Consider the following 15,332-nt stretch of genomic DNA (forward strand, 5'->3'; position numbering starts at 1 on the left):
GACTGAAACATCGTGTTAATACCAATGGTTAATACACGATCTTCGGAAGATTTCCCCCTTCCTGGGAGGAGCTTAAAATAAATCCCTCCCTGCACATGTTTACCAGCGAGGAGGAGGAGGTGTGGGGGGGGGGGGGGAAAATGGGGGGAGGGGGGGGGGGGGGGGGGGGGGCGTGTGCTGTCATTTCCTTCTGCTGTCATGATCATGATTTAAACCGTAAAACCTTAACTGCGGACCGGTTCAGTTTGTGCGGAGTTTGAGATCTCGGTGGAGATAATTAGAAAGCGAAGCATGTAGTTGCATTTAAAATAACTCTGAATTTGCAAAAACATTCTCAATAATAATAAGTGAGTGCTAACTCGCTAGCCTGGTGAGTATTGCAGCAACAACAACAAGACTGAGCTGCTGTCCGTTATCTGTAGCGGTGAGTGTAATTGCGTGCTTTTACAACTTGCTGACGCAAATAGACTTCATGTTTGATCTAAAAGGGCATGGTTCATTTTCCTGTTGGGTAAAAGATTGGTTAAGATTGAACAGTGTTTCTGTCCCAATTGACTTGCTTGAACATCCTGTTTGGTTTTAACTTCTTAAAGTCTTTTTTTTTTCTGTCACATAAGTTGATAATTTATTGCAAGGAAACCGTGCACTGGCATCTGTTTAGTTCAGTATGCCACGTTAGGTCAGCATGGAGATACAGTTATAACACTTTCACTATATTTATCCTCTTTTATTATTTAGTAGAATAACTAACTTTTAATTGAAATTATCATCACTGGCAGTACTAGCTTCTAAAGGAAACTTTGAAAGTGGCATGAAATAAAAAAAATCTTGAAAGCTATTTTTATGAAGACATTTTCTTGAATATTTTGCCTCATCTGTTAAGTGACTCTAGAAGACAAATCTTTCACATGAATTCAATATTAATATATTTTTCTTTGTTTTTATGAAATGCAGATGCAAGCTGACACGAGGAATCCATATTTGTTTAACACAGATTTCATATTAATATATCCCTTTTATTTATATTTCTTTATTTTGAAGCCTTCAGATGCTCTTCTGCCTAATGCTGTTTGTGTGGATGTTTGGGCCTTCTCCTTCTTTTATTCCATTAGTGCTGACCTTTACCCCATATGAAGCTGCCACACTTGGCCCTCATGGCAGCTGTTACAGACAGGCTGTTTACCAGACACTGGCTGGGAAATGTAGGCTGCCAGGCCCTGCTGGCATAGTTAAACTGCTATTTTGATTTATCAGAATCAGAAAAAGTTTTATTGCCACAGTAAGTTACACTTAATGAGAATTTGCCTTGGTGATTGGTGCATACATAACAGACATAACATTTTAATCATTAATATGAAATAAACAATAAATACAGAAAACAAATCTATACAAAAAGCTGTTTAACATAAGAAAAAAGTTGTCTGAATAGATGGAGCGCAATTATAGGACTTAACATTTGTGTTGTCCTCTGGTCAAATTTGACCCCTTTTCAAAGTGTCTGTATGTGTGTATGAAATGGGCTGTAATTACGCATCAACATACGTTCCTCTGATCTTAAATAGTAGCTAAAATAATTCAGAATTTCTGGGTCTTTCAACAAAAAATGTAGGCAGAATTTAATATGAATTAGGTTTATTGACCATGACTTCCAAAATAAAGTGTAAAACTAGCGGTGATAAGTTGGAATGAAGTTGGCTAAGAAGATGTAACACATAATTAGGTGATAATTTATACTTTATGCTTAATAAAACAGGCAAAACAGACTGGGTCAATTTTTCCCATGGTTGAAGACAACACAAGGGTTAAAGGAAAAAAGCGATTATGCCCACAAGGTGCTTTACATTAGATGCAACACATTAGTCCTCACCCTGAAAGAATTTCAGTACAGCGTCTCAGATCTTATCGAACACATCTCCTCACTCTTCATTATAAAAGCTCAGTCTCAGTCCAGATGCAGTGTGTCTCTCAACCACAAATCATCCGTGGGTGCAGGGCCCATTTTTAACACTCGCAAGATGAACCTATTTGCAATAACATTCCAAACAAAACTGCCATTTATTTTATACTTATTCGCAAAAGATAAGGATGCTGCTCCAAGGACGGCTATGAGCAGATCAGGTTCCCACCGCTTCACAAAAGCCTCCGAGAAACAATGAAAGATGTTTTTGTGTGTAAAGTTTACTGCATGACCAAAAAGAATGTGGTAAATTACTGATCATAGACTTAACATCAATTACAAACATGTTTTAATTTTAATGCCACAACAGTTATTATTATGTGGGGTGAAAGAGATAAGATGATCTTTTTAAGTTGGCTCGGTTATGATGTTGTAGATACTGTCATCTTTCATGTGACTTATAATGTTCACTTTGTTCTTGTTGCAGTCTCAGGAGGATGTCTATGAATGCTCCCTTTTGCAGTTTTAGGATTAATCCTATGGATATTGTTGCTACTGTGGAGGATTAATACCAAGGCCGTAGCGATGCCCGTGAAAGGAGAGGAATCTCCTTCTGGCTGTGGTCGGCCTGCAGCCGAGGAGGGCATGCCCGCTACACAGTCACCTCATCCGGGCGAACATTGCCTGTCAACAGTCCCTACTACCTCAACACACCATGAGGATAACCGTCCTCAGGCCAGCAGTGCCTCTGTGGGTCTTGAAGTTGAAACCGTGGACACTGAGGCTCTGCAGGCATCCTCTGAGGTAAACTCAGAAAAGCCATCATTGCGAGCGACCACCCAGAGACCTTCCAGAACTAAAGTGCCAATGCTCAGCTCAGGGCCTGAGGCGAGGGAACGCCTCAAGTTTATTCTCGGAGCATCGGAGGATAATTCTTCAGACGAGGAACCTCGGGTCACCAAACCTCCAAGCGGTGCATCTCAGCCACCGACCTCTGCCCCCAAATCGTCTCCTCAGCAGGCGTCCTCTGCAGTGCCACAGTCCAGCTCCTCAGGCATGAAGTAAGACCTTGTTTCTATTTAAGTGAATTTAATGTCAACTGTTTATGGGTCAGGCATCTTTGGCATGCTTCTAGAAACATGGAAGCATCTCACTCATGCCAAAAAAGCTAAAAGAGCTACTAATAAGAACTGGACTGGGTTGTTTTCTTAGGTCTGCAGAGGCTGTATTTTCTTAAAATGTGTAAGTCAAATGTGGCCGTTATGTTCCTACTCACACAATCTGTGTCTTATCACCTGACTGCGTGGAGTTGATCTGCTTTATTGCCGCATGCCAAACACACGCGGCTCTATTATTGGAACAAGAGGCCGAACCAAATGACTTTGAAAACTGTGGTGTGACTCTCGGTCACAGCACGGCAAACAAAAACACTTTTTAACTTTTTTTAACTTATTTTTACAGTGCATAGTGGAGAGTTATTTTTTTTATACCCAGTGATGGTACTGTATATGATCAGATGGGGTTGTTTGGTGCTCAAAGCTACATGCTTAACTTGACCTGCTTAGTTGCATTGACTTAACCAAATGCATAAAGCTATGCGTGCTAGCGGGACTTGTGTGAAGCATCATGAAGGGGAAAAAGGTAAGTGATTTTCCTCTCCCAAATCTCAACCTTAGAATCATCTTTCTGCAGTTCACAAGGGAAAAAAATGCAGCAGAAGTTGCACTTTTGCGAGATGTTTATTGGAAAATAAATCTATTTGTACATGTGTGCATGAAGGTTTCAGCCTTACATGTCTAAAAACTTAGGCTACAGATGTTGCCCGGACACTAGTTGCTTTCTTTTATGTGAAGTGAAGTAGAATGAACACTTTTGTCCTGGTCTTGGCCTTGCGTCTTTGTATATTTAGACGACACAGCCTGTGATCTGTCACAGGGGATCTGTAAATTATTTTGCTGCAAATGTGGGAGGGGAGAAGGGAGGGAGCACATGAGAGGAAGCACTTTGTAGAGGTTTCTTTGTTTTGGTCTTAGATTTTAAAATCTAGTTTCACTACTAAAGGACAATAAAGTAGGTTGATAATGGAGGAGGAAAACTGTTCTCATATCTCCAAAGTAAGTGCTTTTAAAAGTTGGATTCAGTTTTTTGTAATTTGATACGTCAGCTGCAGTGTTTATGTGCACAGTTATCACATGGTTAATGTTACAGCTGCAGAAATAATGAAAACATGCATACCGTAATTCCTCTTCATGAAAGTAGAATAGATACCGTAGCAACTTTTGCACGTTTGTCAACCGAGAGGATCGCTCCGGTGGCCATTCTGTTGTTATGTAACTGAACAGATCTTGTCTTGGTGCACTTAAGTTTGAGGAAATAAAAAAATAAAAAACACTCCAGTACCCTCTAGAGGAGAAAAAAGTAAAACACACCACAATAACTTACTCACAAAGCAGTACAGTTATAAGCCAACAAGACTTAGTCCCTAAGTCATTAATCCAGTAAAATATGTGTCTAGGTAAATTAACCCCTACCTCATGAAAAATATCAGAAAGGGGATCAGAAGGGCATGACAACGAGCTGGAAAAGTTTATCAGAAACTAGCTCAATAAAGGAGTGCAATCTGTATTTCCTGAGCAATGGAGGAGTTAGGTTTAAAGTTCATATCGCTCACTGATTCAACTCAGGTGTTTCTCTGTGATATCTGAACATGGGTCATCATTTCTATGAAGTGGCTTGTGGTGCAATTGCAACAAGAGTTTGGAATGAACAAGGTATGAGCCAGCTGATAATCATGGTACGTTGAATGATCTAATCTAGTGTTCAAGAATGGCACAATAGAAGCAACAACGTACTCACTCAAACTTCCAGGTTTCCTAAAACTTGCACGGCTGGTTCATTTGAGATCTTTTTAAATATTTTTGAAATATATATTTTTTTATCAATCATTAGTTCTACTTCTGTTTATCGGTGAACATCGGATAAAAAGGAACCCCATGAGTAACCGCTTGGGCCTTTTTTCTGTAGCAAATATTTTAGTTTGTTGAGATTACATTCTTTCATATGAAGAGCAGTTGCACAGTGTTCATTTGAAGATAAGGTCAGAAATAAATGGGCTGGTCCACAGTTTGTCTTTGCCTGTTGAGGAGAGGGTCTAAACTTTGTGTTGGCTTTTTCATTTTCAGTACTGTTGATCCCTTGTTGGTGCTACTGTAGTTTGTTCACAGTCCCATACTCGCACTGTTATGTAACTGTTTACCAGTGTTAGGAGGGTTACTTTGGAAATGTTATAGGTTACCGATTTACAAGTTACCCTATTTAAAATGAAAGAGTGGTGGAGGTCACACATTTAAAATCATAACAAAACAAATATCTCTCTCTCTCTCTCTCTCTCTCTCTCTCTCTCTCTCTCTCTCTCTCTCTCTCTCTCATCCTAATATGACTGCTTGCAGTTACTGTAAGCTACCTGCAGATGTTTTCATGTCACTTTTGACATTAATAGCATTTGACCGCTGTTATGTTCAAACCCTTCTCAGATTTCTGTATGAAAGTTTTTTTTTTAAATATTTCCAGCACTGGAACATGTTTTTATCCGTAGCCATAGTGGCAACTTTCAGACAGTTTGAGAGCCAATTTAACTGTCAGATGGGTAGCGCTGCAAATTCAAACCGGAGAACCAATCAGAATAGCATCAAACTTTGCTAAACAGCTGTGGCTGGAAATGGCATAAGAAGACATTGTGCACATGAAAAACATGCAAAGCAACAACATAAATATTATTCAACATACAGTATAGCCTATAGCATTTTACAGAAAATATACCAAAATATCCAATGTAATCATGAACATTATTTACAGGTAACTGTAATTCAATTACACATTTTCCCAGTAACTGTAACGGATTACAGTTACGTATTATTATTATTATTATTATTATTATTATTATTATTATTATTATTATTATTATTGGGTATTATTTTTTAATTGGTAACTAATTACTCCCCTACACTGCTGTTTGCCACCATGGCTGTAGATGAGCCCTATAGTCTGATGCTTGTTTTACCTGCTCGGGTCTGACGTTAGGAAGGATGATATGCAGCCTGCAGTTTCCTGGATTATTTGACATGCGTTTCAGCTGATATAAACAGAGCAGAATACACCCAGGTCATTGTGTTTTGCTGTGTTATTGGACAAGACTACTAACCAAGATTTTTATACTCCAGGCCTAGCATGTCTGGTCTTCACTTGGTGAATAAAGGACATAAACACAGAAAGATGGATCTACAGAGGGACTTCACCGTGGCCTCTCCTGCTGAGTTTGTCACCCGATTTGGTGGCAACCGCGTCATCGATAAAGTAAGAATGAAAGTCCTCCAATCTCTATTTTTCATTGCTTGATGATAATTGCAGCATTTCCTTTTTTAAAGCTTCACAAGTGGTTTCTGTTTCTGTTACAGGTGCTGATTGCTAACAACGGGATAGCTGCTGTCAAATGTATGCGTTCTATCCGTCGCTGGTCCTACGAAATGTTTCGCAATGAAAGGACCATCCGTTTTGTCGTCATGGTTACCCCTGAAGACTTGAAAGCTAATGCAGGTCATTGTGAACATGATACTTCGGTTTGTTTTTACTCACTCAGTGACTCAGTGACAGACTTTCACGTTTATAGCGCTGGCCTCTACGGTCCGAACACTATAAACTGTGTCCTAACTGTAAGCTGTTTGACCAAAGGGACATGGAATGTGATCTCTGTAAGCTTGTACTGAATAAATAAATTATTAGAATTAATCATCAATTAAATGTTACTCTTTTTTCCCCCTATAGAATACATTAAAATGGCAGACCATTATGTGCCTGTACCCGGTGGGTCCAACAACAACAACTACGCCAACGTAGAGCTGATAGTGGACATCGCAAAAAGAATCCCAGTGCAGGTACTCTTCACCATTCATCTAAACAACATCTTTCTGGTCTGTAACCTTTTTTCTCTTTGACCTTGCCTGCCTACCTGTAAAAAGCTGGGATAAATGACATGTCTGTGTGCATCACTGTTAACAGGCTGTGTGGGCTGGTTGGGGTCATGCCTCAGAAAATCCCAAACTGCCTGAGCTGCTGGACAAAGCAGGAATATCATTCTTAGGTAAAATCCACTTTGAAATTACAGAAAGTTCAACTTTATTTTTTATTTTGTTTATTCGCACCTGTGTCAGATGTCATTGGTAACTGACTGCATTTCTTTTAGGGCCGTCCAGTAAGGCCATGTGGGCTCTTGGGGATAAAGTAGCTTCTGCCATTGTGGCTCAGAGTGCTGACATTCCCACACTACCATGGACCGGCTCAGGTGATGCTTTAACTCTCGCACTGTTTTTTCATACTGTTTCACTCTACTCAGTATTTGTCAGTGTTTTTATGTTCTGTTCTGTGTGTGTCGTGGTGTTCTAGGTCTGAGCGTAGACTGGGAAGAGGACGACCAATTCCTGGGCAATGTAATCAGTGTTCCTCCAGAGATCTACACAAAGGGCTGCGTTCTTGATGTAGACGATGGGCTGGCAGTAAGCATATTAAGCAAAGCCTTCACATTTGTTTTTTTTATTTACCCCAATATGATTCCCTTCAAGCAAGTATCTTTTGCTGAGTTATATTTTATTTGTTTTTTCTTTGCAGGGGGCTGAGAGAATTGGTTATCCGGTTGTTATCAAGGCCTCTGAGGGTGGAGGTGGAAAGGGTATCCGCAAAGTAGAAAGTTCTGAGGATTTTCCAAGTCTCTTTAGACAGGTTTGATGTAATTCATACCCATTTTATACAGTTGAATTTGATTTAATTCTTACAGCTAACTTTTTATTTTTTATTTTTTAAATGCAGGTTCAAACAGAGGTACCTGGCTCGCCTATCTTCATCATGCAGCTGGCTCAGCATGCCAGACACCTTGAGGTTCAGATATTGGCTGATGAGTATGGAAACGCCATCTCTTTGTTTGGACGAGACTGCTCCATCCAGAGAAGGCATCAGAAGATCATAGAGGAGGCTCCTGCCACCATAGCTGCTCCCTCAACATTTGAGCAAATGGAACGGGTCAGTTTATGTCACCGTATGTGTTTATTATCCAACCCTAATTAGCTCCTTTGGTTGAGACTTGACATTTGGTCTCTTCTTTCTTGTCCCAGTGTGCTGTGCGACTGGCCAAGATGGTGGGCTATGTGAGTGCAGGTACTGTGGAATATCTTTACTCTGAAGATGGAAGTTTCCATTTCCTGGAGCTGAATCCTCGCCTCCAGGTGGAACATCCCTGTACAGAGATGATCGGAGATGTAAACCTGCCAGCTGCCCAGCTTCAGGTAAAAGAAAAAAAGGAAAAAGAAGAAGCAGAATTATTTCCAAAGGAACAAAATGAGTAATTCTCTTGCAAATGAGACTATAGACAGAGATCCAATCATTCCATTTTAACTTTTTGTTTCATCTCACATAGATTGCGATGGGCATCCCCCTTTATAGAATTAAGGACATCCGCTTGTTTTATGGAGAAGCTCCGTGGGGCGACACCGTCATTAACCTAGAGACTCCAGACTGCATGCCATGTCCAAGAGGGCACGTCATAGCTGCTCGGATCACCAGTGAGAACCCTGATGAGGTAAAGCTCAATTTCATCAACAAACCGTTTTGTTATGTTCTTTTGATTTGCACCATTGACTCGTCATCCTTGCGCTCTCTCACAGGGGTTCAAGCCCAGTTCTGGCACAGTGCAGGAGCTGAACTTCCACAGCAGTAAAAACGTCTGGGGTTATTTCAGCGTGGGGGCAACTGGTGGCCTGCATGAATTTGCAGACTCCCAGTTTGGACACTGTTTCTCCTGGGGCGAGAATCGCGAAGAAGCCATTTCGTAAGCCATTTATTTTCTTCTTTTTTTTGTTTTGTTCCAATGATACCGTCATATCTGATCTTTAGCCATTAAGCTTTCAGGTGTCACCTCTCAGGCAAAAGCCAGTAACGTCCTAATGTTGTAACTGCCCATGATGTAATAAAACAATGTGGGAAATGCAATGACCTGCCAACTGTAATATAATACAATCTTCGAAGGCAATTGTGTAATATACGTTTGCAACTAACACAACGTTTTTATAGGAAATAGAGGGTTGATTTTGAAAAAAATCTAAATCCCATAGGATGCATGTGTTTATCAAGTGTTATATTTGCCATGTGCTTCAGGAACATGGTGGTGGCTATGAAGGAGCTTTCCATCAGAGGTGACTTCAGGACCACGGTTGAATACCTCATTAAGTTACTAGAGACAGAAAGCTTCAGAAACAATGACATCGACACGGGCTGGCTGGATCATCTCATTGCGGAGAAAGTGCAGGTAGGAGACTGAAGACCTGTGCCATAAATCATTACACGGATAGGTACCTGTGTGTAGTTTGTTTGTTTCATGAAGCCACATGCTCTTCCTTCAGGCGGAGAGACCAGATACCATGCTGGGTATTGTTTGTGGGGCTTTGCATGTTGCTGATTCAAGCTTCCGAAAGAGCATGTCTGACTACCTGCATTCACTGGAAAGGTCAGTCGACACAGTGCTCTCTTATTAATGTCTCACTACAATTCTTACTGTATGTTTATATAGTTGACTTATAATAACTTCTGCATCTATAGAGGCCAAGTACTGCCTGCAGCCAGTCTCCTCAACTCTGTCAATGTGGAATTAATATATGAAGGAGTCAAGTTCTGCCTCAAGGTATCTGCTTTGTTCCCTTCACACGTTCCTTGTTTGACTCAACCTCTTAACTTTTGCAATTAATAAATTATCATTTCTGCTGCCTGCAGGTGGCTCGCCAATCACCAACAACTTATGTCATCATGATGAACGGCTCCAACATTGAGATAGATGTCCACAGGCTGAATGATGGCGGCCTCCTGCTGTCCTACGTCGGCAGCAGCCACACCAGCTATATGAAGGAGGAAGTGGATAGGCAAGAGCTCTTAAGTCCGTAGATCTGGGCTTATTTGTGTGTTTGTTTTACTCATTTTCTTCTGAATTACTTTATCCCCACAGCTACCGCGTCACTGTTGGCAACAAGACTTGTGTCTTTGAAAAAGAGAAGGATCCCACGGTGCTGAGGTCGCCCTCTGCTGGTAAACTGCTGCAGTACATGGTCGAAGATGGAGGCCACGTTAATGCAGGAGAGACCTATGCAGAGATCGAGGTGAATGTGACAGCTTTTTTTGTACATTTGATTTCTTGAGGCATGCTGTGTCTTTTGGTATTTTTTATTGACTGGCTGTTTGCGCCATGATTTCAGGTGATGAAGATGGTGATGACGTTGACCTTGCAGCAGTCTGGTTGCGTCCACTTTGTCAAGAGACCTGGAGCGGTTCTGCAGCCTGGCTGCGTGGTGGCACATATAGACCTGGATGACCCCAGCAGTATACATCCAGTAAATTATTTGGAAAATTACATCTTCCAGTGCATAAATTGTTCTCTTAATTGTGCCTCATAATTTACAAAACTTTATAACATTCTTCTGATGTTTGGGTCTTTGCTAAAAAGTATCAAATTAGACATTTTGGCACGTTTTGGCCTGAGTTCGTCCAGATTTACTCAAAAAACGGTATATTTAAAGTGTTTATTGTTTTTGTTTAAGCTCTGCTTGATAATCAAATGATTATATTATGTGTCCCATGTTTTAATGTTCAATATTTTTTTTCCTGCTTTCACCTCCTGTCATAGGTGGAGCTCAACACGGCCATACTGCCACCCCAACAACCACTGCCCATTGTTGGGGAAAAGCTTCACCAGGTGTTTCACTGTGTGTTGGAAAACTTGGTTAAAGTCATGGACGGCTACTGCCTTGAAGAGCCCCTCTTCAGCAGCAAGGTACACAGCAGGCTTTCTGCCACAGATTCTTCTATCATCAGTTTTATTAATTATATGTGCATGTTGATGTCTGCAGCTGAAACAGTGGGTGGCTACGCTGATGAAGACCTTAAGGGACCCCTCACTGCCGCTGTTGGAACTCCAGGAGATCATGACGAGCCTGGCGAGTCGCATTCCGTCCAGTGTGGAGAAAGATATCCGTAAAGTCATGGCACAGTACGCAAGCAACATCACCTCTGTCCTCTGCCAGTTCCCTAGCCAAAAGGTGAGAGAAGCACAGTGACATTCTGCTGGATGCAGCAGTTCTTTAAATACAATGTAATCTCATCATGTTTCTCTTTGTTTATTTCAGATTGCAAATATTCTAGACAGCCACGCAGCAACCCTACAGAGGAAGGCTGACCGAGAGGTGTTCTTCATGAACACACAGAGCATCGTTCAGCTGGTACAGAGGTTAGTTATTTTCTTTTTTGTCAGATGCGGATTGTACAGCAGTAATAACAAATAGAACAATTTTGCATTGATTGACATATGTTTGAATATGTCTGGTCCAGGTACCGAAGTGGAATTCGTGGTTACATGAAGTCTGTGGTTCTCGATCTGCTGACGCGATACCTGCAAGTAGAGATGCAGTTCCAGCAAGGTACTGGTATACTCTAGATACTCTAGATGAGGCATTTTCTTTAATAACTATGGTTTGTTTGTCATCATTTTACTCTTGTTCTCACAAACAGCTCACTATGACAAGTGCGTTATCAACCTGAGAGAGCAGCACAAACCTGACATGAATCCTGTGTTGGAGTACATCTTCTCTCATGCCCAGGTCTCCAAGAAGAACATCCTAGTCACAATGCTCATAGTAAGGCCTCAACACTGGCATGCATACAGTAAATGAAACAGTCCTCCAGCACTTAGGTTTTAATGAAAAGACTTTGAACATTGTGTAGGACCAACTGTGTGGAAGGGATCCCATGCTGGCAGATGAGCTAATGGCCATTATGAACGAGCTCACACAGCTCAGCAAGATGGAGAACTCGAAGGTGGCCTTGAGAGCCAGACAGGTAACATCTAAGACCGCCTGATAAGTGTCAGTTTAACACTATTCTGTCTGTTTTGAGTATATTGTTTAATCAAGGTAAGCTGGCAGACAGGACACCTCAAGTTGGATTCAAGTGATTTTTTTTTTTGAGACCATCAGTAAGGGTTGGGCGTTATGGCCAAAATGTTCAATTGTTATTATAGTAAGTATAGTAGTAATGGTAATTTAATATATATTTTTTTTTTCTATTTATTTTTGTATACTTGTGTTTATTTAATACTTGACAAATGAAAAGTACTGAGTATTTTCTTATTGTATCAAGAACTTGCAAAACGTGCAAAATGAACATAACGTGCAAGGATCAGAACGTAAAGCATTATGCAGTTCGGCTGCTGGTTTTTCGACATCACGATAAAACCGATATAAAAAAAATGATGACACATTTTTATATCATTTTGACGATATATATCCTAATGTCACCCAGCCCTATCAGTCTTGTCTAATGTTTCTCAAATTTCATGAACGTATGCACCCTTTTTAACAATCAGGTTATTCCATCTGTATGGACTTGATATTATATTTGTAAATGTGTCGTAGGTCTTGATTGCCTCCCATTTACCATCATACGAACTGAGGCACAACCAGGTGGAGTCCATCTTCCTGTCAGCCATTGACATGTATGGCCACCAGTTTTGTCCAGAAAACCTAAAGGTTAGCATTGTGTGCAGGAATTTCATTGCAATCATCTTTTTGTAGCAGCTGGAATGTCAAATGAATATTGTCTTTATTTCTTTGGCACAGAAACTCATTCTCTCCGAAACCTCCATTTTTGATGTTTTGCCCACTTTCTTCTATCACTCCAATCAAGTTGTCTGCATGGCTGCCTTGGAGGTACGGTCAGTAGATTCACACATTTATTATGCATTTTTATTTCTTTATTAGTGATAATCACATGTTCTGTCTTGACTTTCAGGTGTATGTGCGCAGAGGTTACATCGCCTATGAGCTGAATAGCATCCAGCATCACCAGCTGCAGGATGGAACTTGCGCTGTAGACTTTCAGTTTATGCTGCCATCATCCCATCCAAACAGGTAAAAGGTTTCCTTCACTAAACTATGCTGAAAGGACTCCATTTTAATAACACATTTTTCACATTCAATCATTATCACTTCCAAAACTGGACCGACACTGTATTGCCTCAACACAGCATCAAAGGCTGTGATGTGTGTGCTTCCACTGATCAAGCAGGATTTCATCAAACCAAACTTGGGAGTCCTATAAACTGCAGCTGTAACTGCTTATGGCTAACATTGAATGCAAAATGCCTTCACCCACTGGACATTAATGTGATTGTGCACAGCGTCTTGTTAAGTGCTTTGATCTAATTAATGCCTTGAGGTAGAGTTACAGTTTGATCATCCACTGCTGACACTCACCTGTCAATCATCTGATTTCAGAGGGAGCAGCCCTACTCTGAACAGGTAGAGTAAAGCTCCTCCCAACCAGCCAAACCATCTGATCGTGTGTATGTCTCACAGCAATGCATGCACAATGCACTGTGTTGCTTCTTCCCTTCTGTTCTGTGAAACCAGAAACATTTCTTTGAGGACTCCTCTATCAAGTCCTTTTTAATTCACTTTTTAGCTGAGCTTCTCCATATGTTTTTCATTTTTGTTGCTTAGCAATACTGAGCTTTTTGAGAGGTTCATCCTTTATATATTCCATGTTCCTCTTAAAAACCTCAAATCCTGAGATTTTGTTGACTGCTACCAAATGGGGAGCCTGTATTCTCCAGCATCAGACAGATATAGAAACAATTGCTCTTATAATTCAATCGAATATATGAAATATACCTATCAACTGTATGTAATCATACTTTCTTTTTGTCAAATAGATAAGAACATCCAGACTTGCTTTAATTGCTCTTTGTAAGAATATTTGTACTCTTGGCTGGTCAGTGTTTTTTTTGCTAAAGCAAACCTCTCTATGTGCTAATATAGTGGCTCTGTTGTCCTGTTTTCAGGGTTCCAATGCCAGTGAGTGGATCAAGCCATTTTCAAATGAGGCGGCAGAGCAGTGAGCTCTTCCTGGAGGGAGCCTTGTCTCCACCTTGCCAGCGCATGGGCGCCATGGTGGCTTTCCAGTGTTTTGACGACTTCAAAAGGTCACTATAATATGTCTTTCTCTCCTATTTGTCATTGGCAAAGATGTATAGATCAAAGTAAAAAATGATGTATTGCATGCTGATGTGTTTCTGTTTCTTTTGCAGGAATTTTGATGAAGTTCTCTCCAGCTTTGCGGAACCCGTCTTGGAGAGTGCCCCGTTCTCAGAGTCCTGCTCCAGTCTCTTTGAGGAGGAGAACTTCAAGGTGAGTATGGTGGGTGTGTAAGAGTCACTGACTTCTCAATAAAAAGTCTGTTTTCATCTGTATCTCTACAGCTACCAATTTCTCCTACATCCTCTACAGAACACAAGGGAGAACCCAATCCACATCATTAACGTGTCCATAAAAACAGCCGATGCAGAAGATGACGACGCCTTGGTTACAGCCTTAACTGCTTTTGCTCAGTCAAAGGTGAGCTAGCTTCTTAACACATGACTGATTCTTATAAATGTGAGATATTGTTTCAGTATTTAATATTGAATTGAAAATTGTGTTGTTGTTTTTTTACTACAGAGACTTGTCCTCTTTGAATATGGAATCAGGAGAATCACATTTTTGATTGCACAGAAGGTAATTCAACAACAATCTCAGCAGGTCCACTATTGTCATTGGGTCCACTGTATCACTTGTATGTATTCAGATTTTATTATTTATTATTAAATAATTTTTATTGTTATTTACTTTTTATTATGTTTTCTTTTAACAAACACAGATAAACAAAAGTGATGCATACAGTATGTGCCAACTGGACACAAAACGCACGTAACGCAACGTTAAAAATAAAATTGGTGGGGCGACCTCTAGCTCACCCAGTAGAGTGTGCGCCTCATGTAGGCCTTGGCAGCGGCCCGGGTTCGAATCTAACCCGCGGCCCTTTGCTGCATGTCGTCCCTCCTCTCTCTCCCCTTTCCTGTCTCAAACTATCCACAGATGTGAACATTATTCTTTGGTTTCACCAAGAATACAAGAGATACAGGACATCTATCTCCAAATGCGTTGTATAGTTTAAAGTTATTTCTTTTTTTCTAGTTTATGTACCTCTTATTATTTGTCTGTTACTTTCTATTCTTATCTGTATTTATCTATGTCGTTTCTGTTGTACTGCTTCATATCTAACATACATCTATATATTATATTCTGTAATATAGCTGTATTATACAACATATATTATATCACAAAGTTATACTATATTTTTATATTGCTGCACTATACTATACTACGGTGTATATATATATTTTTATAGTGTGTATATACTATGTTAATATGTTACATTTACCCTTGCAATATATTCTATTATATTTTAAAACTCTGCTGCTATTATTTACACCACTCACTTTATCACGTCATCTATCTCCAAATGCGTTGTA

At 40.3% G+C, this 15,332-nt stretch overlaps 1 protein-coding gene across 8 annotated transcripts in view; it reads left to right on the top strand.

Moving 5' to 3' along the window:
- Window positions 1–179: 179 nt before the first annotated feature.
- acacb (acetyl-CoA carboxylase beta) overlaps window positions 180–15,332 on the top strand; it is a 24,307-nt gene continuing 9,154 nt past the window's right edge. For 3 of the 8 annotated variants that reach the window (XR_005639481.1, XM_039802879.1, XM_039802884.1), the window contains exons 1-33: window positions 180–424; window positions 2,385–2,958; window positions 6,118–6,250; window positions 6,352–6,490; window positions 6,719–6,828; window positions 6,953–7,034; window positions 7,137–7,235; window positions 7,337–7,446; window positions 7,559–7,669; window positions 7,757–7,966; window positions 8,059–8,229; window positions 8,361–8,522; window positions 8,608–8,771; window positions 9,098–9,248; window positions 9,343–9,446; window positions 9,539–9,620; window positions 9,710–9,855; window positions 9,939–10,089; window positions 10,186–10,320; window positions 10,614–10,760; window positions 10,837–11,025; window positions 11,113–11,213; window positions 11,315–11,403; window positions 11,495–11,619; window positions 11,708–11,821; window positions 12,397–12,510; window positions 12,601–12,690; window positions 12,773–12,891; window positions 13,258–13,281; window positions 13,824–13,964; window positions 14,070–14,169; window positions 14,269–14,376; window positions 14,479–14,535. Coding sequence is in view for 7 of the 8 variants with exons in the window: in XM_039802879.1 (XP_039658813.1) it covers window positions 2,405–2,958; window positions 6,118–6,250; window positions 6,352–6,490; window positions 6,719–6,828; window positions 6,953–7,034; window positions 7,137–7,235; window positions 7,337–7,446; window positions 7,559–7,669; window positions 7,757–7,966; window positions 8,059–8,229; window positions 8,361–8,522; window positions 8,608–8,771; window positions 9,098–9,248; window positions 9,343–9,446; window positions 9,539–9,620; window positions 9,710–9,855; window positions 9,939–10,089; window positions 10,186–10,320; window positions 10,614–10,760; window positions 10,837–11,025; window positions 11,113–11,213; window positions 11,315–11,403; window positions 11,495–11,619; window positions 11,708–11,821; window positions 12,397–12,510; window positions 12,601–12,690; window positions 12,773–12,891; window positions 13,258–13,281; window positions 13,824–13,964; window positions 14,070–14,169; window positions 14,269–14,376; window positions 14,479–14,535 (4,332 nt within the window). In the remaining variant the exon portion in view is untranslated. Of the gene's footprint in view, window positions 1,280–2,384; window positions 2,959–3,296; window positions 3,539–6,117; window positions 6,251–6,351; window positions 6,491–6,718; window positions 6,829–6,949; window positions 7,035–7,136; window positions 7,236–7,336; window positions 7,447–7,558; window positions 7,670–7,756; window positions 7,967–8,058; window positions 8,230–8,360; window positions 8,523–8,607; window positions 8,772–9,097; window positions 9,249–9,342; window positions 9,447–9,538; window positions 9,621–9,709; window positions 9,856–9,938; window positions 10,090–10,185; window positions 10,321–10,613; window positions 10,761–10,836; window positions 11,026–11,112; window positions 11,214–11,314; window positions 11,404–11,494; window positions 11,620–11,707; window positions 11,822–12,396; window positions 12,511–12,600; window positions 12,691–12,772; window positions 12,892–13,257; window positions 13,282–13,823; window positions 13,965–14,069; window positions 14,170–14,268; window positions 14,377–14,478; window positions 14,536–15,332 lie in introns of those variants that run through there. The other 5 variants (XM_039802881.1, XM_039802880.1, XM_039802883.1 and 2 more) reach the window with 5 other exon arrangements.

Source organism: Perca fluviatilis, chromosome 6 (assembly GCF_010015445.1).
Source record: "Perca fluviatilis chromosome 6, GENO_Pfluv_1.0, whole genome shotgun sequence".
Taxonomy (NCBI): domain Eukaryota; kingdom Metazoa; phylum Chordata; class Actinopteri; order Perciformes; family Percidae; genus Perca; species Perca fluviatilis.